At 41.2% G+C, this 23,458-nt stretch overlaps 1 protein-coding gene and 1 non-coding gene across 3 annotated transcripts in view; one reads left to right on the top strand and one right to left on the bottom strand.

Moving 5' to 3' along the window:
• Positions 1-7,133: 7,133 nt before the first annotated feature.
• On the bottom strand, positions 7,134-7,205 carry TRNAD-GUC (transfer RNA aspartic acid (anticodon GUC)). The gene has a single exon. It is a non-coding gene; the product is annotated as a tRNA-Asp (tRNA).
• A 126-nt stretch (positions 7,206-7,331) lies between these two features.
• The window catches only part of LTA4H (leukotriene A4 hydrolase), a 34,019-nt gene continuing 17,892 nt past the window's right edge, over positions 7,332-23,458 (top strand). Inside the window, exons 1-6 of one of the 2 annotated variants that reach the window (XM_008178752.4) lie at positions 7,332-7,617; positions 11,765-11,895; positions 16,326-16,446; positions 18,003-18,071; positions 20,065-20,169; positions 23,359-23,411. In XM_008178752.4, coding sequence (XP_008176974.2) covers positions 7,465-7,617; positions 11,765-11,895; positions 16,326-16,446; positions 18,003-18,071; positions 20,065-20,169; positions 23,359-23,411 — 632 coding nt within the window. In that variant the 5' untranslated portion in view covers positions 7,332-7,464. The remainder of the gene's footprint in view (positions 7,618-11,764; positions 11,896-16,325; positions 16,447-18,002; positions 18,072-20,064; positions 20,170-23,358; positions 23,412-23,458) is intronic. The other variant, XM_065560746.1, reaches the window with a different exon arrangement.

Below are 23,458 nucleotides of genomic sequence, written 5' to 3'. Positions count from 1 at the left end.
AAAAATAGTTTGCAAGAATGTAAACTGTGAAGAAATAAGTTCCTGGAGAAAAATATTATACAAAATCCTCATGTAAACCAGTGTTTTACAATTAAAGATAAAAATCAAAAGACATGTCATAGCTTTCTAAATGTTTAAAGGGTAGCACTAGTTTGCTTTTTAGAGTTTTGCCTAAGTGAATTGACCAGAACACAAGGAAAGGTAATCAAACAAAAACTGCTCTAAAGACTAAACATTTGTAAAGAAAACTTTAAAAATTAGGGTACAGTATAAAATCCACAATTGATAATAAAATATAATATATGGAGATATACCTATCTCATAGAACTGGAAGGGACCCCAAAAGGTCATCAAGTCCAGCCCCCTGCCTTCACTAGCAGGACTAAGTACTGATTTTGCCCCAGATCTCTAAGTGGCCCCCTCAAGGACTGAATTTTTTTACAATTAAAAAAAATATATAGGACAAAAGCCATAGCTTTGTGATCACACAAAATTCAGAGATAAGGCTATAGCCTATGACTCCGTTATCTGAAGTAACTGCCCCACCATACCTACCCACTCCCTGCTTCTCCTTTTTATAATTTAAAACTGTCATCTGTTCATGTTCTTTTGCTAAACTTAGAGTTTATAATCATATCAAAGTTTTAAAAGAAACTTTAAAAGGTTTAACATGTAAAAGAAGATGGGGGGATAAGAGCGCTGTCCTGGATTTTAGGGGAATATTGATAACTGTCTGAAATGTAGGTAGCCATTCTTTGTTTGTTACCATGCTTTAGCATGGGCAAGCGGTTGTCATACAGAAGCACTTCCTCACTTTGTAAGGCTTTATTTCCTCCATTCCATGGACTATCAGAAATAAATAAGACTAGGAGAAACACTGAAGGATTACTTTTTGTGAGGGTCCTAGGGCAACACACATACCACCTTCCCTCATAAACTAAGTGGTATAGGACAGGCTCAAAGCTTTATTTCCAGATATAAGAATGTTTACTTTGTAAACTATTGCAGTTTCCAGATCACAGATTGTTAGATTGCCACTAAAAAAAAAAAGTACATATGGTTGTGAAATCTGTTATTTTTCCATAGGATTCTCAATAGCATCCAGTTCTCGAACACTACATATCAGAAATCCAACACTTGTTACGTCTATGCAACCAGTTGGCTCAAAGTGGGGAAGTGTTTCTGTATGGCAAACGCTTGCCCATGCTAAAGCATGACAACTAACAAAGAATGGCTACCAACAAAACTGTTTCATTAAAAAAGATTTCAGTCAGATATCAATATTCCGCTAACATCTGAGGCTGATTCTCCTGGATTTTACTTACAACAGAGATAAAATCAGAAAAAAATGCTTTCAATAGTGATATCCATCAAAATTATTTAAAAAATAATAAAAATCGAATTCTGCCAAACCTAATAAGGATCACAGTTAAATCACTGTTTCCTCATACACTCCTTCTGTGCCCTCACTCTTGCATAAGAGCATATCTGTAAGAGGCATCTGACCACTGCTTAGTGCAGAGGACTATACCCAGTCTTTGACCTCTCCTGGAACCATGTCTAGTTTCCACTTTCATTTACATTCTAGTATGTGTGGACAGGCAGGGGGAAAGCCCAGTTAGTGCTGTGCCAGCTCTGTACCACCTCTAAGATGAACCAAGTAGCTCTCAAAAAGGGGTGAATTCAGCTTAAAAAAAAGTTTTAGGCCTAGGGAACCACAGATTTGGACTACTGCCTTGAGCTTAGCTAAAACATAAGCTGTTATTCCACCCTTTAGGTGTTATAACTAATGAGAAGCAGCCTCCTCAGATGTGAAGCCTCTATGGAGATGGATGTATTTCTACATATCCACTACTATACAAGTCCTATAGGACCAAAAGGGCTCCACACAATATTCCTTCTGAACAGCATGAAGTACTTATACAGCTCCTAGGATGTAGTACACATACTAGGAAATGTGATGGGCCCAATGGTGATTAAAGGGCTAAATTCTGCAAAGTGATGAGCAATGTGGCCTCAGTCCAGCACAGCACTTAAGCACCTAAGTAGTCCCACTCACTTCAGTGGGGCTTCTCATCTGTTTATAGCTAAGCATGTGGTTGAGTGCTCAGTACCTTCAGGATCCAGTCCCATACTGAGAACCAAGAGACCTACATGTTCAGAGATCTCCCAAGTACCCTTCTTTACAGGAGAGAGGCACTGAAGAACACTTCAGTGTTAGCCTCCTAGAAATGTGTTCTTAAAACATATTTTAGTTGAAGACTATGAAGCCAATAAATCCAGAGTAGACAAAGAGAACATTTTTTACCACAGTTCATTTCTTCCAAATGAAGGTTCAATCAGCTGGGGTTAATTTTAAGATGCCTGTCAATCTCTTTACTTTTCTACAAGCTCCATGCTGAAGAAAATAGCTCACTAGGTGGGTTTCTGCCATACACTGTCCACAGATGTAAATAGTATGACTGAGAAAAGAGGAACTAGATATGTGCTCATCGGAAAGATTACACCATCATGGGTTTAACTGAAAAAAATTGAGGTAAGCATAATGCTGAGTTGTCTGTCTGCACAGCACCTTGCTTAATGAGGCTCTGGCCCCTATCGACAGGCACTGTTGTAATAATAATCAAATGTGTTACCAAAAAAAAAAGCTGATGGGAAAGCTGAATAATTTAATGGAATGGAGGTGGAATTATTGTGGTTTGAAGCTAGAGGCTTTAAGAGTAGTAAGTCAGTGTAACAGTGTACCCATAGGTTACTGCTTTTTCAGAAGTGGCTAGTGATTTGGGAACTTTAATTTGTAGGTGACCAGCTTGAGACAACTTAAAATGCTGAGCACCTGCTCTCTGAAAAGTAGGCCTCTATAAGTTGTCTGAAGTTGGGGCACCTAAAAACAGAGGCATGTAAAATCACTGGTCACTCTTGAAAATTCAGGTCATGTGTACCACTAGGAAACTATGGAGCCAAAAGTTTGATTACATATGGAAAAAAATAAAGGATCAACTATAAGAAGGGACTGGAAAAGCTTCAAAAATAGAACTAAAGGAGTAAAACTCACCCTAAAACTAAGGTGGAGAATGAAAGGTGACACTTTTAATAAGCTGTTACATTTGTAAAATATCCCCAAATACTGAAACAATAGATTTGTCTCCAGAACAAATGCCGAGGGTAATTCTGAAAGATAAGCTGTGCTGGAGCAGTCAGAGAAAAAGGATACAATGAACAAATATTCTAGAGTTGCCCAAGAACAAATACATTATTGATATGATATTAATAAAAATCATACATTTCAACCCTATCTATCTAGAAAAATCAGTGACTAGACAGTTCACATACAGAGGTTAAACTGGTCTTTGGCCGCAAAAGATTGTATTTAAACATTCTAAGTAGTGGATATATCAGGGCCATCAGGGAAAGAGTGGACATCAGATCTACTCTAATGAGCTATTACGGAGACACAGCAGTATGGTTTGGAGAGGTGATTGCCCCTATAAAACGCTAATGTAAGCTGTTGCTGGAATGTTTAATACTCACTTTCACATGTGTGGTTGTTTCATTACAATGTGGGACAGATCTCTGGTTGACATAAAGTGGTATAGTTCCAGAGACTGCAGTGGAGTTACAACTTACACCAGCTCAAGATTTAGTCCTAGTGTATAAATGTGTTGGAAATAAATTTTAAATTCTTGGGATCAGATTCTGCTCTCAGCTAACTATGTGACACTTCTTAAAGTTAACGGAACATTTGAAATGTATCTCATACCAAATTTAAAACGCAGAGGCACTGTGTGGCTTTTTTCTGCTGACAACTATCTTCAGTGCAGTGGTGTTGTGAAAGTATTAGCTGCCAAAGGAAGGAAGCAGTGGTCAGATGTTAATTATGATAGGTTGACATTTTTTCATGTGGAGATGAAATTCTTCAATGCTTTCTTCCTTCTCATCTTAGGGAAAACCAGAATCTAGACTGCAGTGGGTAAGGATTAATCAGTCTATGGCAGCGATCAACCTTCATTTTTCTCAAAATACATGTTGGGAAGGCAGACAGAGTTCCTACCTGCATCTCAACTACGGGTCTTGATGTCCACCAAACATATAAGAAATCATCATGACTCCACGTAGCAAAATCAATAGACAACAGTGGATTAGATAGCTTGTTTCCTAGCTGCCAGTTCACCATTCTGATGCTTCACTTTTCTGGGGGTGTTAAGAAAGCTAGTGAATGCTAGTGTCATTCTGACAAATACCAGTGTTAAAGAACCTGAGGCAGAATATAAGGCCTGTCATATCTTTGGTCTTACTACAATAATCTTTACAACTAGTTTGTTACCCATACATTCACTTGGTTATTCAATACTATCAAACAAAAATTAGTTGTATGGACAATAATCAATTTAATAATCAATCTCAGAATGACTGCCTACAGTTATCAGCCCCAGAAACTTGTGAGGATAAGGGACGAGAAGCCATTCAAAAGAGCTACAAACTTATGTTGAGAGAAAAATGACCCAAGTTGCCAGAAAGTGAAGGTACAAGTAGAGTATAAGGAATGCAGAGAGCTCATAGTTATCCTCACCTTAAACTTTTCATGTGAACAGATTTCAGGAAAAATGGTTTCAGGAGAACCAAAATGGAATTTGTCAGATTCCTAGCTGCCTGCCTGGAAGACTCTTGTTTGTTTCATTTTCTGCCCCCCTGTCCCACTTCAGGATGAAAGCTTTTTAAAAAATGCAATTTTTTTCTCAGGAGGGGACTTCCATTTTTCAGCCAGCTCCAATCACATTGTTCATTCACCCAAACTGCATGAGCAGTGAAACTCATAAAAGTGTTCCTACTACTGTAGACACAATAAGAGGCTTGCTGCAGGGACTACCTTTCCTGTGTGCCTTGGATGGAATTTAGTCCTGGGCAGAGGGCCAGCACAAGATATAGGCACCACTTAAGTTCCACTTTGAGAACTGAAGCATTGTGTGTATATCTTATACTAGGGCACTGCACAGGAATAAATTTCATCCTTAAGGCATTTCGCAGCTAGGGAATGGAGATCTTTACTGTGGTATGTCCTAACTTGAATGCTGAACCATGGTAGCCTCTTAATGTCACTTTTGGTATAGAATAATTTGTTTAGAACTCATAAGGAGGGCAAACTTATTCTGTGGGAAGGGCCAAATTACATTTTCAGTGATGATCTGTAGGCTGGGTCTATAAAGTTAAGGCAATATATTAGCCTACTTCACAGATCTCCTTCTAGAAAGGTTACTTACACCTTATGGGGGTATTTTTTTAACATGCTCATGCTCAAAATTGCTGAACCATTTTTGCTCAAATTCATACAAATAATTCATCTTCAGATAGAAACAAATCATGGAAAATTTCAGCTCAAAAGGAGTTTCAGAAAACAAGTGAATGAAAAATGGGCTTGTCACTTATGAGCTTCCCCCCCAAATCCACCCAACTCCTGGTCTCATGTATGTGTTTGATCACAAGAGATGATTGGGAAACTGTCTTCCCATCCCACTAATATGTGAGAGTTTGATTCTCTCCCACACACACCTCCCATTTGAATGGGACAAAAAAATAAATCTTGAAAATATTCATGAACTAAACAAAATGAAATTTTGTTTTGGGTCAATGGAAACATTTTGTTTCAATTTTGATTTCAACTTTTTTCAGTCTATTTAGCTGAAAATTTCTAAACAAACAATCACTTTGATCCAGAGAACTGAATTCTATTATTTTGAAAATACCAAAACATTTCAAAAATTCAGACTTTTTTCTCAACACTTTTTTATTTGGGAAATTTGTCTAACTGACCCAGTTTTATGAACAGTTTTGATTTGTAACTAAATCAGTATTTTTCAATGAAAAATTACTTGTTTAAAAAATCTGGACCAACTCTACTGGTCACCTACATTTCAAAGGTGTCACGGACTTGTCCCTAGAGTCTGTTGTGAGGGTGCTGAATGCAAATTTAGCATGGCACATCAAGACTCACTCCAAGTCTATACAGAGCCTAGCTTATACCTCCTTCTTTAGACGCATCCTCCCAAGGGTGTAATTCAGGTGCAGTTTTATATTAGAAACAGAAAGTGGCCTGTTAACCATAAATAGGTAGTGTGGACATCCTGGCCTAGAAGGCAGTTAGAATCCTGATTAGTTGTCGCACAAGTTCCTTTGGAATTCAGTCAATATGCTTGTATTACTATGACTTTGCGGAACAGTCTTTATAATTTAAGTTCTATCTTAAATAATTAAGGCTGAGTTCCACGTTAAGGCTCCTTTTCTCAGTCACTCATACCTACCTCAAAGATTCCTTTTGGGATGAAATTTTAACTAACACTTATTCAGCTGTCTGTTATTCAGATATGAAAATACTTTCCCTCTATATTCGTCCAGTTCAGCAGGTAAATTCCTGCAGCTGCAAAATGAACTATCTGTGCACACCTTCCCACTCTCTCAATCTTCAAGTAGGCAGCTAAGTTTTAACCTTTTCTTCTGTGCACACTTAACCCTGCATTTTCAAACCTTTGTTATATATTATATGTATATTTTTTAAAAAAATCTGTATTGAGACATTTCCTGCTAGTGATCTATCACGTTACAGGTTTTTAAGTTCAGCCTTTCTGAGGTATCCCCCTGGGGGAAGGAGGCAAGAATGGTTTGAAGAGGAAAAAACTGTGAACTCTCAAAAATGTCTAAAAATCCCCCTTTGACCAGACAGCAAAAAACGCGGAGTTTCAGCCTTAAGTGGCACATGAAGCTGCATGTGAAGCAGGGGCTTGGACTTGAAACTGAACAGGTACAGCGCCAAGCACCCGAGCCGCGCCCAACCAGTAACTAGAAGTCAGGTTAGCGCGCTGAGCGCTGCGCTCCACGGTCCGTATCCCGCTGCGCTTGGCAGGAGCGATCCTCAGCCTCAGCCAAGTCCCTGCATCCGATCCCGCTTGTTTCGCTTCACGCTGCCTCTGGTTTCATGGGCGAGGGCGCTGCCAGAGCCAGACAAGAACGTCCCGCCTCGCCAGCAGCGGTGGCAGCTTTGCAGGACATGGCCCGTGCGCTGGGGATCGGGGCCTTACCAGCTAATGGGCAACCGGCTCCGGGTTTCCAGAACAAGGGGTGGGGAAAAAAAAAACTGTTGCCTCCCCGTCGGGGAATCGAACCCCGGTCTCCCGCGTGACAGGCGGGGATACTTACCACTATACTAACGAGGATCTGCATGACGCCTTTGGCGTATCCAACCCCTAAGTGCTTTTCTTCTCTCCCCTGGTGGACAGCATCGCAACCTTCCCCGAAGGCCATTGGGCGCGGCTCCTTGCAATGCACCACGGGGCCCTTCCTCATCCCCTTGTCCACCAGGGCGGAACTACCCTTCCCAGAGGGCGCCACGCGGCCCCCTCCCAGAGCGCGGCCCCGCCCCGCACTCTATCAGCCGGCGCTGCCCAGTCGCTAGAGCGAGTTCGAGCCTGAGCCATGGCGGAGCTGGACCCGAGCTCCTTCGCCTCCTCCTCCGACCACCTCACGCAGCACCTCTACCTGCGCTGCCGCGTGGACTTCGGCAGCCGGGCGCTGCGGGGCACCGCGGCCCACACCGTGCGGGCCGAGCGGGACGGGCTGCGTTGCCTGGTAACGGCCCGGCCTGGGGGCTGGGGTCCTGCTGCGGGGTCCCCGGCCTGGCTGCCCGGGAATGGGGTTTGCCGGGGCAGGGCGCGGGGCCTCGCGCCTCACACGGCCACTGACCCGGGGCATCCTGCAGCGGGAGGCGTCAACACAGCGTTGGCTGGGACGGCCGGGTCCGCCAGCGGTCCTGGGAGCCGGAGGGTGGGGGCGGGTCATCAACTCCCCCCCCCCCCCCATCATTGACACCCCGGGGCTGGGGGCGGGAGGGGTCAGCCCCCGCCTCGCTGGGCTTTGAGCGGAGGGTCGGGAGTCAGGCCAGCGGGCGCGCTGGGTGCGAGGGGGTCTGTGTATCCATCCTTCTCCCCCACCCCCACGGCGGGGCCCTCTGCAGGCGGCGCTTTGCCCCAGTGCCCCGGTCTCTGTCCGCGCTGGGCTGCCCCGAGGTGCCGTGCGGGGCGGGTCGGTTCCCTGGGCGCGCCCAGGTCCTGGGGCGCTCGCTCTTGCCTTGTAAGCGCCGCGCCTGGTGCCGATGTACTTTGTGCCCTTGGGGCTGATAACGCCTCTCGGGCTGAGACATCACCGCCAGGGGAGCAGGGTTCTGGGGACTGAGGTGACAGTGAGTGAATGTGTAGCGAGAACCATTCTTAGCAGGGTGGATAAAAATCAATGATTTAATTTTTTTTTTAATTTAAATTAGATTTTTTGATAGGCTTTTTCCTCAAAAAGCATTTTATCTAAAGATAGTTTTAATTAAGATACATTATAGCCCCAAGATAGCTCATCATGGAATAGGGATTATTGATTCTATAGTATGAGACCATATATTCATGTAATGTTTAAGAAAAGTTTTGTAAATGAGTTCCATAAAAGAGACCCAGTTTGGGAATAGTACCATAGAGTAACGGCTTTATTTTTTGGCCAAACATGAGATTTCAAGGATAGCCTAGAAGGAAGACAGGTAGTCCTTAAGAAAGAAGTATGAAATAAAAAAGTTTACCAACCTGAAGATCCTGCATGTTCAGACATGTTCCTTTCATCATTTTCAACGCAGCTTCTGCCTGAGAAGGAACACTTCTCGTGATGTTGTTGCATTGTGGCAACCAGGCCTTGCATTTCTTCGTTGCACTATTTGCATTTTGCACGCATGCCTGTCTTACCCAAGGTAGTAGAGGAACTTCATTAAAATATTCCAGAACTGGATCTCTTTTATGGCCTGCTGCCATTATAGGTTTTCCCTTCTAGTGGGTGAATGGTATGGTCTCAAATCAATGAAGGCTACACTCAGAAAGACCTCAACACTTCTGGAATATGCTGCTCAAGCAGTTTCACTTTTGTTTCTACTGCCTGTCCCTCCCTTCTCACATTTTTCTCCAGACTTAATAATATAATATATGGAGATATACCTAGCTCATAGAGCTGGAAGGGACCCTGAAAGGTCATTGAGTCCAGCCCCCTGCCTTCACTAGCAGGACCAAGTACTGATTTTGCCCCATATCCCTAAGTGGCCCCCTCAACCCTGGGTTTAGCAGGCCAGTGCTCAAACCACTGAGCTATCCCTCCCGCTTCTCCTCATTGTCCAGATCTATTCCACCCCCAACAATCTTCTATTCATTGAACTTTTTGAAACTTTGCACTTTTAGAGAGAGGTAAAGGATTGACTCTGTGTACACAAATTTGCAGAGGGATAATAGGGTTGAGGTCTGTTATTTCTCACAATAGGGTAGAGGTCTGTTATTTCTCACCTCTATATATTATTTATTGATTTATTTAAAAACATTTTTGCTGTTAACCGGCATGTTATCTCTGGAGACACAAATCCACAGTTTGAAAACTGCAAAACTAAGCATCTCTGATGGTATCTTCTAGACTGAGCACTGAGTCCCATTGGGTAGATAGAAAGATTAACCTAAATAATCTATACAGAAGCGCCTGGAACCCCATAAAATTGGGTCCCTAATCCATGAACTTTTGGAACTCATTTATAAAACTTTTCTTAAACATTACATGAATATATTGTCTCATAGTATAGAACTAGAATTTATAATCCCTATTCCATGATGAGATATCTTTGAGCTATTATGTATCTTAATTAAAACTATCTTTAGATAGGCTTTTTCCTCAAAAAGCATTTTATCAAAAAAATCCGATTTTAAATAAAATCGATTTATTTTTTTAAAAAGTCATTGATTTTTATCCACCCTGATTAAATCGAGTCTTCCTGATTAGTGATTTAAATCAAATCCACCCTGATTGTTGGTGCACATTTTACACAGTATAAGCCATACACTCGTAGGTTAGCATCCCTTAACTAGCATATGATGGCAACCATTATTTCAGACATTGTCTTTGAGTTCATTAAGATCAAGATAAAGGAAAATGTAGGTCCTAGCATGGAAGATGAGCGGATGACCTCAATACATGGGAGGTGTTTAATGCCTATTTTCTTTCAGTCTTCCCTAAAGAGGTTAATAGTGACCAGATATTCAACACAATTAATATTAACAAGGTGGGAGGGGAAGAAATGCAAGCCAAAATAAAGAACAGGTTATAGACTATTTGGATAAGTTAGATTTAGAGCTGTCCCTAGGGTATGGAGAATCGGGGGCCCCCCAGCAATCTCCCCTCCTCCCGGCCCCAGCACCTCCTTCCCGCTGGCAGGCCCTGCCGATCAGCGCCTCCCCTTTCCTATCAGTGCTTACTGCTTCACTGTATCTGGAGGTGCTGGGAAGGAGGGGGAGGAGTGAGGGTGCAGCGCGCTCAGGGGAGGGGCAAAACTGGGCGGGGTGGGGGCCTTAGGGTAAAGGGTGGAGTGGGGACAGGGCTTGAGCAGAGCCAGGGGGAGCACACACACCCCGACAGATAGAAACTCAGTGCCTATGCCCCAGGCCCCACACCCTCCTAGGGCCGGCCCTGGCTAGATGTGTTCAAGTCAAAAGGGCATGATGAAATTAATCCTACACTACTTACAGACTAGCTGAAGCCATCTAAGAACCATTAGCAATGATATTTGAGAACTCCTAGAGGGCTGGTGAAGTTCCAGAGGCCTGAAGAAGGACAAATCTAGAACCTATCTTTAAAAAGGGGAACAAAGAGGACCCAGGGAATTATAGGTCAGTCACCTAACTTTGATACCTGGAAAAATACTGGAACAAGCTATTAAATCATCAATTTGTAAGTACCTAGAGGATAATAGGGATATAAGAAATAGCCAGCATAGATTTGTCAAAAACATGTCATGTCAAACCAACCTAATTTTCTTTCTTGATAGAGTTACTGGCCTAGTGGATGGGGAAAGCAATAGATGAGCTATATCTTGATTTTAGTAAGGCTTTTGACACAGTCCCACATGATATTCTCATAAGCAAACTAGAGAAATGTGGCGTAGATAAAACTATCAGGTGGGTGCACAACTGGTTGAAAGACCATAGTTAAAGAGTAGTTAACAATGGCTTATTGTCAAAGTGGGAGGGTGTATTCAGTGGGGTTCCATAGGAGTCAGTCCTGAGTCTCATGCTAGTCAATATTTTCATTACTGATTTGGATAAAGGAGTGGATAGTATGCTTATAAAATTTGCAGATGACACCAAGGTGGGAAGAGTTGCAAGCACTTTGAATGACAGGATTAGAATTCAAAATGATCTTGAACAATTAGAAAACTGGTCTGATATCAGCCAGATGAAATTCAGTAAAGATAAGGGCAAAGTACTGCTCTTAAGGTGAAAAAATTAAATGCACAACTACAAAATGGGGAATAACTGGCTAGGTGGTAGTACTGCTGGAAAGGATCTGGGGGGTTATAGTGGATCACACATTGAATAGGAGTCAACAATGTGATGCAGTTGAGGAAAAGCCTAATATTCTGGGGTGTATTAAGAGGAGGGTTATATGTAAGATATGGGAGTTAATTCTGCTCTGCTCTGCACTGATGGGTCATCTGCTGGGTATGGCTACGCTGCAATGTCTAGCCATACACATAGTCTCTCAGTCCTTTTCTATTCTAGATTTAACATAGTTACTAGATGTTTGACCTAATTCACTAGGCAAAGACACTTTCCAGGGCAGCTCTGAGTTCTTGAAAGATACATTTCATATATGTGTTTAAAGTGTTACTTAGGTATTTTGCAGTCAGCACCTTACATTTGTTTGTTTACAGGTTTTGGATACAAAGGACCTTCAAATACATAAAGTGGCTGTTAATGGACAGGATGCAAAATTTGCTCTTGGACAAAGACATAGTTTCAAAGGGACACCATTGGAAATCACTTTTCCTTTTGAACTGAAAAGGTATGTGTACCTGTCTTCATTCTCCTCTCTTTGTACAGACCTGCTAGGGATAGTCTACAAAAGTGGCATGCTAAAGTATTTACTGAAAAAGTGCCAAGTATTTCACAAACATTCTAGCACTTCCCATAAGTGATCACATTCATACTCCTGCTGGCTTGTGCAAGTTTGCTTTTGCTCAGAATTGTGCTGATGAGTTTCTTCTATAGTTAACCCAGCCCTCAGAGTTTGGCTACACTTGCAGCTGTAGAGCGCTTTGGGTTAAACCAGCCTTCGGAGAGCGCACTAGGGAAAGCGCTCCACTCTGTCCACACTGACAGCTGCAAGCGCACTGGCGTGGCCACATTTGCAGCATTTGCAGCGGCATTGGGAGCGGTGGATTATGGGCAGTTATCCCAGGGTTCAAGTAACTTCAACGTGCTTTTCAAATGAGGGGGGGTGGGGTGGAGTGTGTGTTTTGTATGTGGGGGGAGAGAGAGAGTGGGCTTTTGGAGTGCTGAGTGTATGTCAGCATACTATCTTGTAAGTTCAGATCCACCTAGCCCCCCTGCCTCTCTCTCACTCACTCAGTAAACATTTGCTTTGCCCTGTTGCACGCTGTCTGGGAGCTCTGAAAAGGCACTTCCGCGTTCCTCAGCCGATTTCACAACAAAGAGAAGAGAGGCCACTTGACTTAAGGGGATTATGGGATGTTTCTGGAGTTCAGTCAGAATGCTGTAACATAACTCCTCGTTCACACTGGCCCTGGGGCATCTCAGCCAATATGCAACAGCTGTTATCCCTCTCGTGGAGGTGGAGTACCAGAAGCACTCTAGCCAGGGAGTCAGAGCGCTCTATGTGCCTTGCCGGTGTGGACTGGGAGTAAGGTAGAGTGCTCTGGGAGGCTTTATTGTGGTATAAAGTGCCAGTGTAGCCACGCCCTAAGTATTTTCACTTGTCAAGGTCTGAATTCTAGCCCTGAGTTCTGTGCATTTCTGCTGCAAGCTTGATAAGCAAAGGGACTGCTCAAGATCTTCTGCCAACATCACTAATGCCTAAAGTAGTGTATAGAGTTGCAGTCTTTGTATTCTTTGCTCTTTATAGGGGCCTCTTCCTGTATTCCTGGCAAACCCCAAATTGCCATTTTAGTCAGTTGGGACTGTGAGTGTACAAAGTATGCAAGTTCAGCTCACCAGTTACAGCTGTGCAAATGGCAGCTCACTTGAGAATGAATTAATTTTCAGGAAGCTTCTTTAAAATGTTAAGTCAAAAAGCCACTGCCAAACAACTGTTGCAATGTCTTTAACAATTGATACCCTACCATATTTGCTGTGTAAAGTACCCAAGCTGAAAGCTGTTTATTGTATATTGGACTTGTCTTGTTTGAATTAGACTTGTGACTGAAGTTGTCTGTCATACATCATCAAAACTGGCCACTATTTCTGGAAACGCATGTTTGGGTCATGGTCATCACTAGGGCTGTTGATTAATCGAAGTTAACTCATGTGATTAACTCAAAAAAATTAATCGTGATTAAAAAAATTAATTGCATTGTTAAGCAATAGAATACCACTTTAAATTTATTAAATATTTTTTAATGTTTTTCATCTTTTTCAAATATATTGATTTTAGTTAGAACACAGAATACGAAGTGTACAGTGCTCACTTTATATTATTTTTGATTACAAATATTTGCTTTGTAAAAATGATAAAAGAAATAGTATATTTCAGTTCACCTCATGCAAGTACTGTAGTGCAATTTCTTTTTCATGAAAGTGCAACTTACAAATGTAGGGGTTTTTTTGCTACATAACTGCACTCAAACAAAACAATGTAAAACCTTAGAGCCTACAAGTCCATTCAGTCCTACTTCTTGTTCAGCCAGTCACTAAAAGAAACAAGTTTTTTTTACATTTATGAGAGATAATGCTGCCCACTTCTTATTTACAATGTCACCTGAAAGTGAGAACAGGCATTTGCATGGCACTGTTTTAGGTAGCGTTGCAAGATATTTACGTGCCAGATGCACTAAAGATTCATATGCTTCTTCATGCTTTGGCCATCGTTCCAGAGAGCATGCTTCCGTGCTGATGGCGCTCGTTAAAAAAAATAGTGTGTTAATTAAATTAGTGACTGAACTCCTTGGGGGAGAACTGTATATCTCCTGCTCTGTTTTACTCTCATTCTGCCATATATTTCATGTTATAGCAGTCTCGAATGATGACCCAGCACATGTTGTTCGTTTTAAGAACACTTTCACTGCAAATTTGACAAAATGCAAAGAAGATACTAATGTGAAATTTCTAAAGGTAACTACAGCACTCGACCCAAAATTTTAGAATCTGGAGTGTCTTCCAAAATCTGAGAGGGATGAGGCATGGCGCATACTTTCAGAAGTCGTAAAAGAGCAACACTGTAATGCGGAAACTACAGAATCCAAATCACCAAAAAAGAAAATCAACCTTCTGTTGGTGGCATCTGACTCAGATGATGAAAATAAACATGTGTCGGTCTGCACTGGATCGTTACCGAGTCGAACCCGTCATCAGCGTGGACGCATATCCTCTGGAATAGTGGTTGAAGCATGAAGGGACATATGAATCTTTAGCGCAACTGGCATGTAAATATCTTGCGATGCCGGCTACAACAGTGCCGTGCAAACGCCTGTTCTCACTTTCAAGTGACATTGTAAACAAGAAGTAGGCAGCATTATTTTCTGCAAGTGTAAACAAACTTGTTTGAGTGATTGGCTGAACAAGGACTTGTAGGCTCTAAAGTCCTTATAGTATTTGTAGTAGGTGAATTAAAAAATACAATTTCTTTTGTTGTTTTTGTTAATTCTTTTGTTTTTTTACAGTGCAAATATATGTAATCACAAATAAATATAAAGTGAACACTGTACACTTTGTATTCTGTGTTGTAATTTAAATAATATATTTGAAAATGTAGAAAACATCCAACATATTTAAATAAATGATATTCTATTGTTTAACAGTGTGATTAATCGTGTAATTAATTTTTTTAATTGCATGATTAATTTTTTTGACAGCCTTAGTAATCACCCCTCACTCCCTGAGCCAATGGGTACTGGGCAGATTGTGGAAGTAATGGTCTCATTTCTATTTGTGTGGGTAAAATGGGAGAGAAAGGAGAGTTGCACAGCAGTGACTCCTCTGGCTAAACATAAACATTACCGGTGCGCTTTGAAGAAAGTCTCCTCTGGCTCTTACTTGTTGGAAAGCTGGCAGCTGTGACTTCGGGCTAGACTTTTATAAGAGAAACAAGTGACTGTCCCACCCCAGCTGTGCACTTTACAGCACCTATAGAGAGAAATTGGTTTTAGATGCAACTCACTGTGCATGTGTGGGAGATGAGGTGTAACAAAACAGTGATATGGAGGAATGAGCTATAGCTATAAGCACAAGCACTTAGTCGTAAGCATGTGTACAATATAATGATTCAAATGAATTTTTAGGTTACTAAATAATAGTAGTCTATGTGTTTTAATAATACTGCAAACTGCTTGGCTGATCTATCTAAAATGTTTGACTAGTTGCTTCAACTTCTCTGAGTTTAACTACCATTCATTTTAACTTATGATTAGGATTGATTCCAAATTGATTCACATTTTTGAATCTAGGAACTTTCATAAAAGCAGGAAATGATCAAATACTTCAATATAACCACTAACAGCAGTGTTTGTTTTTTTTTAAACTGGCATGTAGAAATTGTCCATTGTATCTTAGATCTCTTGTTAGTATATCAGCATTTGCCTTATCCACTGCTCTTTGCCTTCATTGATTATGAACTGTTGAATCATGAGTTCTGAACAAAATTGGGGAGTGTCATATATTCTCTTTAATGGCATTAATCAAATAGGATTGTTCATGTGCCAGTCTTGCTTTCTCAACCGTTCTTTTGCTTATATTCAGTAAATAGGATATTCAATCTAATTCCAGTGGGGCGGACAATATTTTTCATTCCAAAGTACACAAAGCCCACTTTTTTAAGATAGGTACTTCTTGAATGTGTGTCTATACATAAAAGGCTTTATTAACTTCTGCCTGGCTCACTATTGTGTTTCCATATTGAAGTGGGAAGTAGCTTTTGATGGTAGGCCATTGAACAGTTGTGGAAACCTTTGTGAGGCTTCTTGAAGGAAAATCCAATTTCTAGCTCCTTTTCGGTTGGGGAGAGGAGAAATTTCTCATTAGAGGATGAAAGAGAGCTTCTCCTGGGAGGGTATTAACATTTGAAACATAATGGGTAGTTGTTGGTACATTTGTACCCTAGTCACAAGCAAAAAGTGGCTTCGGTACACAACTTATTGATATCTTCACTTCAGCTAAGACAATGCTGAGAAACTGTCAGTATTATAGTATCTCCTGAAAGTCTTTGCCTTACAATTCAATGCAGGGCATGTCAGAAAACGCTTACCTGTTTAATTTGTGCAGGGGACAAGATGTGATTGTGGAAACTTCTTTTGAAACCTCTCCAAAATCTTCAGCTCTCCAGTGGCTTACTCCAGAACAGACTTCGGGGAAGAAACATCCATTTCTCTTCAGCCAATGTCAGGTTAGAAGGACTTTCTGAAATTAGATGTTGTCTATGTCCTTCATACTTTAAAAAAGGGCAACAGAGGGGAAAGCACAAATTGTAGGTTTATTTAGTATAGGCTCTAAGGAACTGTATAGCTCTGTCATGTTTGTTCCTAGATGACATTTGTTATCTAAAGGGTAGTAAGTGAAAGTACAGCAGTCCACAATTTTTAATTATTGACAAAGGCCAAGGGTAAAACACTATTAGTGCTGAGGCTATAAAACTTAATAATGGCAAACTTACTGTAATATCTCCAAACTGCTTTCATAATTCAATTCTTGCAATCGGTACATCATGGCAGTTAACTTTTTTTCTATAGCGTGATATCTTCTAGGAAAACTAGCATAGACCATCAAAAAGTAGGAAGTATGGATTCCTATTACAATTAAACAAGCTACCCCTAAAGAGTGTAAACAGTGGAAGAAGTGTGCTTTAAAATATTGGGATGGGGAGGAGTCAAACCCTCTTATACAAGGAGCTATAGTCCAGAGGAACAGATTTAACTGAAAGCTAGAATGGTAGAACCACATACATTTACCTCAGGATGATGATATCAAGATACACATCTGAGAACCATCCTGCAGAACTTGTGGCAGAATTTGGCCATTGGATAATAAAACTAAAATAGCACAAAACCGTTCACCCCAAAACAGTTTACAACGCTTGTATTATTTTGGCTTTGAACCATGTTTTAATTTTTTTAAACATCTCAAACTAGCTCTTAGGTGGCACTGAGAATTCTCTCTCTGTCTCAGGTGCTTGGGTGAATGGTTCTTATTCACATGGTCAGGGTCTAACTGATTGTCATATGTGTTGTTGGGAAGGAGTTTTCCCCTGGGTCAGATTGGCAATGACCTTGGAATTTTTTCACCTTCCTCTGCAGCATGTGGGTATGGTCACTTATCAGGATTATCTGGATAGATCTCACTTAATCATTTCCCTTGCCATTGTGGGGGCATTGGTGCACCCCGATTACTTATATACTCTGCCTGTTGCATGAAATCATCTAGTCTCCTGTGTGCTATAATACTTTGGTCTAATTTCGGTTGTTGGGTTCACTGTGTGGGGCATGGTAGTGCTGCAGGTCAGATTAGATGATCTGGTGGTCCCTTCTGGCCTTAAATTATAAGACTGAGAAATTTGTGCTTCCCTTCTTTCTCACTGAGAGTTTTTCTGTAATGCTGAAGATGCATTAATAGCACACGTGTAGTTCAAAACATACTAATTTCCCAGTATATACTCCCATATCACTTGATGCTTCTGCAGTTGCAGTGAAAGTTGCCCTGTACCTAAAAACACTTGCTAGACAGATTTCCTTTTCTGTATGGGAAAGCAGCAGAACGGGCCCTTGAGGAAGAAACTGGGCTGTCAGGACTTTGACAGCAGGCTGAAACACAACGTTACAATTTTGCTAGCGATATTACATTGTCCTTCTGTTTGGCTCCTACTCTTCTGACACTGTACACCATATGTTTGTGTAATGTATTGCAAAAGCTGCATATAAGAAATATCCGTAATTTGTCTTTTTCCAGGCTATCCACTGCAGAGCCATCCTTCCTTGCCAGGACACACCTTCTGTGAAACTAACCTACTATGCAGAGGTAGATGAACACAAATCATGCATATCTGAATGAAGAGCACAACTAGAATGGGGAAGCCTCTTCTAGCTGGCAGGCTTTTCTTTGAACAAGATTGCTTGCAAGGAATTTATTGGAGCATTCAGATTTCACTGCCACATAGCAACTTGCTAATGTAAATTTTCACTCTACCCTGCAATTAAAATAGTCAGTCAATTAAAAGCTTTACACTTTTATCACCTGATGGGCAGCCTCTAGTAAGGGATGTGGAAATAGTGTGAGAATTCAATCTGTAGGTATATTGGCAGGCAGAGATTTCTTTGAGAGATTTCACATACAAACTGCAGAATATGGTCCATTATGAAACCACCAAATGGGAATTTACCTTACTATAACTCAGAACTGCCTGTCTCCCTGGTTGCATTTCTCTAACTTGTAAGGGGAAAGGATGTCCCTCCTGAGGTACAAGCAGCACTGTGCTGAACCCCCCTCATATGAAAGGTAGACCATGTTGTTCAGATCAGTGGGGTCCCTGGTTAATGTGCAGAGTGATCTGTTGAGGCTGCAGTGGGAGAACAGGTTTTCAAAGACCACAGATCAGCAGTCATTTTACCTGAAGTTGGGTTGGGGGGGAAGAGGAGAATGCTTCCATTCCGTGACCCAGTTCTGGGTCATGACCCACGATTTGAAAACCACTGCCATAGAAGACTGAGAAATTAATAGAGCTGGCCTACTGATAAAGATGGAGCAGAATTGTACTCTGGGAGAGACATTGGGGGGGGGGATTCTGAAAGGTTACTGAATAAAGGTGGCCATGCAGGCTTCCTGATGATCTTTTTTCTAAGCAGTAGTTTTACCTGCTTAGTCTGGCACTTGTACACAAAGCATTCCATTTTGAATATTAGTTTACTTTCTAGATAAACTTCCCTTTGGTTTTCTATAAGAGTCTCTTGATTTAGGTAGACAGCTGAACAATATGGAAAGTATTTAATCAGTATAAACTACCTCAATGACTTGTCAAACTCTCAAAAAGAAATGAAGCGGTAGTAAGGGCTTTTTAAAATAAACACAATTATGAAGTCTTCATAGCCTTACAAATCCTGTGGAATAAGGAAGGTTTGTTGGTTTGGCCTATGGTACAGACTGATTGCTGAGTAATAATTCTAAATTAAAAATGGAAATGTTTCAAAATATGGGAATGTTTAAAGCTATAGAGTCAACTTAAAGTCACATTGTGAAAAATCTATTTACAAGTGATGCCTAAGATTACCGTACCTGAAATGTTGAAATAATATTTTCGTCTGTTGATTTCAACTTGTTTATTTGTGCATTTGACAGCACTGTGTACAGTTTTGCAATCTTCCCCTGTATATTCAGTCATTTCCCTTTATTCATGTATATTTTGATTTTCACACAGGAACAGGAGGGAGATTATTCAAATCAGGAAAATCTGATTGTAATACCACAAAAATTGGCATGGAGGAGATATTTGAATCTACTCTTAACTCATCTTATGGAGGGGTTAAATTTTCAGTTAACTATCCCTTACATAATTCATTAATTCTTTTTTTTTAAAAAAAAGCCAACATCAGAACAAATGATCTTGGTGTGCTGGTAGTGTTGTTGTCCTCCCCCCGCCCATTTTCTCCTTTTTGAGGTAGTAAAAGCTGGGAGTGCATTGAGACAATGAGTTGGGAATCTAAAAAGGGGAAAGAAACATGCATCATCTAAAGCAACCCTTCTGGCTGATAAAACATTGCCTGTTTTAGAGGGAGGGCAAACAGTCTATTTCTACTTGACGTGAGATTCTAGTTGTGGCAGAGATGAGAGGGAGAGAGAGGTTAAATGTAAAATATTAGCATAACCTAAATGTAGTGGGGGCTACTTGCTGTAGCAGCTCCCAGCATGTGGTATAATGTTTGAGGGCAGCTAATGCTTTCCAAAGATGACTGATACGACCTCAATTGTGCTGACTTAGACTCCCTCATAATTGGATATTTCCTCTCTCATTATTTAGGTATCTGTTCCTAAAGAACTGGTGGCTCTCATGAGTGCCAATCGTGATGGAGAGATGCCTGACCCAGAAGACAGCAATAGGAAGATATATCGTTTCAGTCAAAAGGTAAGACCCATGGTCTTTTAAACAAAAACTAGGAAACCAGGCACAGATTTGTATTAATTTAAAGTATTGTGTGCATGAAACCTACGCAAGCACAGATTTGTGTGTACTGTAATTTGTAATATTTAGGCTCATGGAAACTTTACTGCACACGTGAACAAGATGAGATTTGTTTTATTTTTTTAAAAAGCAACAAATTCCATAAAACAAATTGTAGTCTGGTGTGTTTTGGTCATTGGCCCTAAGCAGTAGGCTTTTCCAAACTTACCAAAAAATTTTCCATAGCACTTACTTGTCCTCGGCCAGGAGGGTAATAGGTGCAATGAGGAACAGCCTTTCTAAAAAAAGTTCATGTTCTATTATCCATTTAGATCTGAAACTTTAAACCATTGGTGACTTACCAACTTGTAGTTTTGAAGACCTGTTAGAACACAAATAAATGGATTTGAGCATCTGTTCTTGAGTCTTTTGCAGTGAACATGTAAAATACATCCCCCAAAATCATGTGATGATATGATCCTTTCAATAGGTAACCATGTGATCACAAATTGTTTTTATTTAATGACAATTATAATTAGTTTGATAATAAATGAAGGACATAATCACAACACCATGGGAGTTTTTCCACAAGAAGAGGAACAAGAATTACAGCAGTTCATTTTGATCCCAAATACAGAAATTAAATTTGTTTCTGTGTTTGTCTTTTATATTCTTAAATCCCCTTCCTGCCTATGTGTTGTTTTATAAAGCCAGCGGGTAGACTAATCTCTCTAGTGTTGCTCAATGAACAAGATACCATACACGGAACAAAACACATCTCTGAGGCTCCCTGGTGTATCTGGTATATAACTTTAAAATGCTATGTTGCCATGAAACAGTGGCACTTAAAAATGAATTGTTACAGCAGTGAAGTATCCTAGCATGTCACTAACATGAATTAATGCAAATGTGCAATCAGACTTTGCACAAAATTATAGATTTTGTATTTGTCAATATTGAATAGCGTGTATTCAGTTTCAGAGACAGTGCTCTTAGGTACGAATGTGGAAGAGGCAGGGGGTTTAGGCTTGAAAAACTGAGGGAAGGTGTTTGCATCTTTTGGAGTGGTTAGTTTGGGAAGGAGGAGCATCCTGGGGAAGACCTACAGGAAGAGAGGGGAGGCTGGAAGGATTGTTTCATTTTGGAAACTGGAAGGAGACCGTTGACCCTTCCTATGAGGATAAGAGCCCCATGGTATGGTTGGGAATTTGTGCCAGTGTGTTTTGCAGTCCTTGTTGGGTTTTTTTTGGTATTCTGTTTCAGCAACAGTCCCATCTTCTCAGCTACTGCAGTGTAGTTTTCAAAGTGACAACACTGCCATACCCTGAACTGTGAAAGCCTGAGCTTTTATATACTCCTGGGGGAATTCTGTGCCAAAAAAATTAAAAATTCTGCACATAATATTTTAAAATTCTGCAAAATTCTGTATATTTTGTCAAATTGGCACAATATAATCATTCCAGTTTCAATTTTGGTTATTTATTTCAAAATACTTGTCAGCAAATTTGTCTGTAACAATACAGACAACAAAATAGATTCAGGAAATGCTGACCCCTACCCTCTCCCATTCAGTCAGGCACATCTGTCCCTGTCCCCGTGTGTCCCTTCACCCTCCGTCCCCCATGCATCCCTGCACCTTCCCTCAGCCACCCCTCACACCATCCCTACGTGTCCCTGCACTCCCATGTGGCACTGGCTCAATGCTGTCACCCCACTAGCTCCTGTGCCCCTGCCCCAGTCTGTTCCCCCCAGATCCTGTGTCTGTCTCACTCCCGGACAGGGTGCTGTGAGAAAGCAGCCTCTCCCTCTCTGCACCTGGCTGCTCCCACCCTGAGCCAGCTGCCCACTCTCCTAGCACCACAGCAGCCCCTGGTGGGTGAAGGGTGTAATTGCAGTGCTTCTCTGGCAGAATTTATTTTCTGAGGAGGAAAAAAAAATCTGCAGGTGACATGTATGCACGGTGGTGCAGAATTTTCCCTGGGAGTAATGTGCAAGAGATTGGTCGTGAGGGTTTGGATTCCTCAGTTGCCTGTGGTAGTGACCAAAGGAGGGGAGTCGAGGCAGGAAGAAACGGTGTTTGGTGTAAACTGGGATTGAGATGCTTAATTGCAATACTATTGCTTTCAACACCCCAATACCAACTATGATACAAGCACACTCCCTGAAGATAATATAGGACACACTGACCCCTCCTAAAGATAAGGTCAGGATGACAGGGTGATGGATAGAAATGTTTTGATCAAACCAACATGTACAAGATAAAGGGTGGTAACTAACCACATCAGAGGGGCAATACATAACTTGTTTGTATCAGTTTATAAAAGAGAGGGTGTCTTTGTCCAGCCAGAGAGGGAATGGAAAGTCCCACCATTCATTGCGCTGAGTCCACTGCAACAGGCATACCTGTGCTAGTGTAACTGTAGACTTTGATCTGGGGATCTAGGACCATGGTTTGTTGACAATAAACTTGGCTGAGTGCCTTTGCTGTGGAACCGAATCTGTGGTCTTTTTGGGCAGTTCGATCAAGGTCTGCTGGGCCAGCTATCTGCACAGAGCTGGCACAGCACGCAGAAAGAATACACACACATGCAATTGACAACACACTCTTGATCTACTTCTTTGGTCTGTGATTGAAGATTAAGTAGTCTACAAGTCGGTCTGTCATGAACCAATCATTCTCTTTTGAGTTTGGGGCACAATTGTCTCTTGTTCCAACAGGATCCCTTGATGGCCCACAGAAGGCAAGATGTGACATTTTTGTAACATACATCAAAGGTGCCCAGGGCGGCTTTTGTATACTATGAATAGAAATATTTTGCAGTATAAACCAGAAGTGGGCTCTACAGTCCTGGAGCCGTTGAGAGTGAGTCACTGAAGATATGTGTGAACGTGATAGATAGCTCTAAGGCTTGAACTGATAGTTATCACTTAATGAGGACTGCTTCTTACTACCACTGGCTGATAAATCTGTTACCCCACGTCAGGCAGAAGAAAAACAGGGTCGGGGGCTAATGCAAGGCAGAAGGTTGTGAAGAAAAAGAATATACAGTACAACTATGCTTATATAACTTTTCCCTTTGATTAACTCGGTGGGTGGTAGTTCTGATATTACAACTAGGATTTTAAATAGATGATTTTAATATCTTCCATTAGGTTCCAATACCCTGCTACTTGATTGCATTCGTGGTTGGGGCTTTGGAAAGCAGGTAAGTGTGTATGGTACACATTGGCTAAACTTTACCAGTTACAGAAA

This window comes from Chrysemys picta, chromosome 1, assembly GCF_011386835.1.
Source record: "Chrysemys picta bellii isolate R12L10 chromosome 1, ASM1138683v2, whole genome shotgun sequence".
Taxonomy (NCBI): domain Eukaryota; kingdom Metazoa; phylum Chordata; order Testudines; family Emydidae; genus Chrysemys; species Chrysemys picta.
Note: the sequence above shows the minus strand (reverse complement) of the source record. Positions and strands in the feature narration are given on the sequence as shown.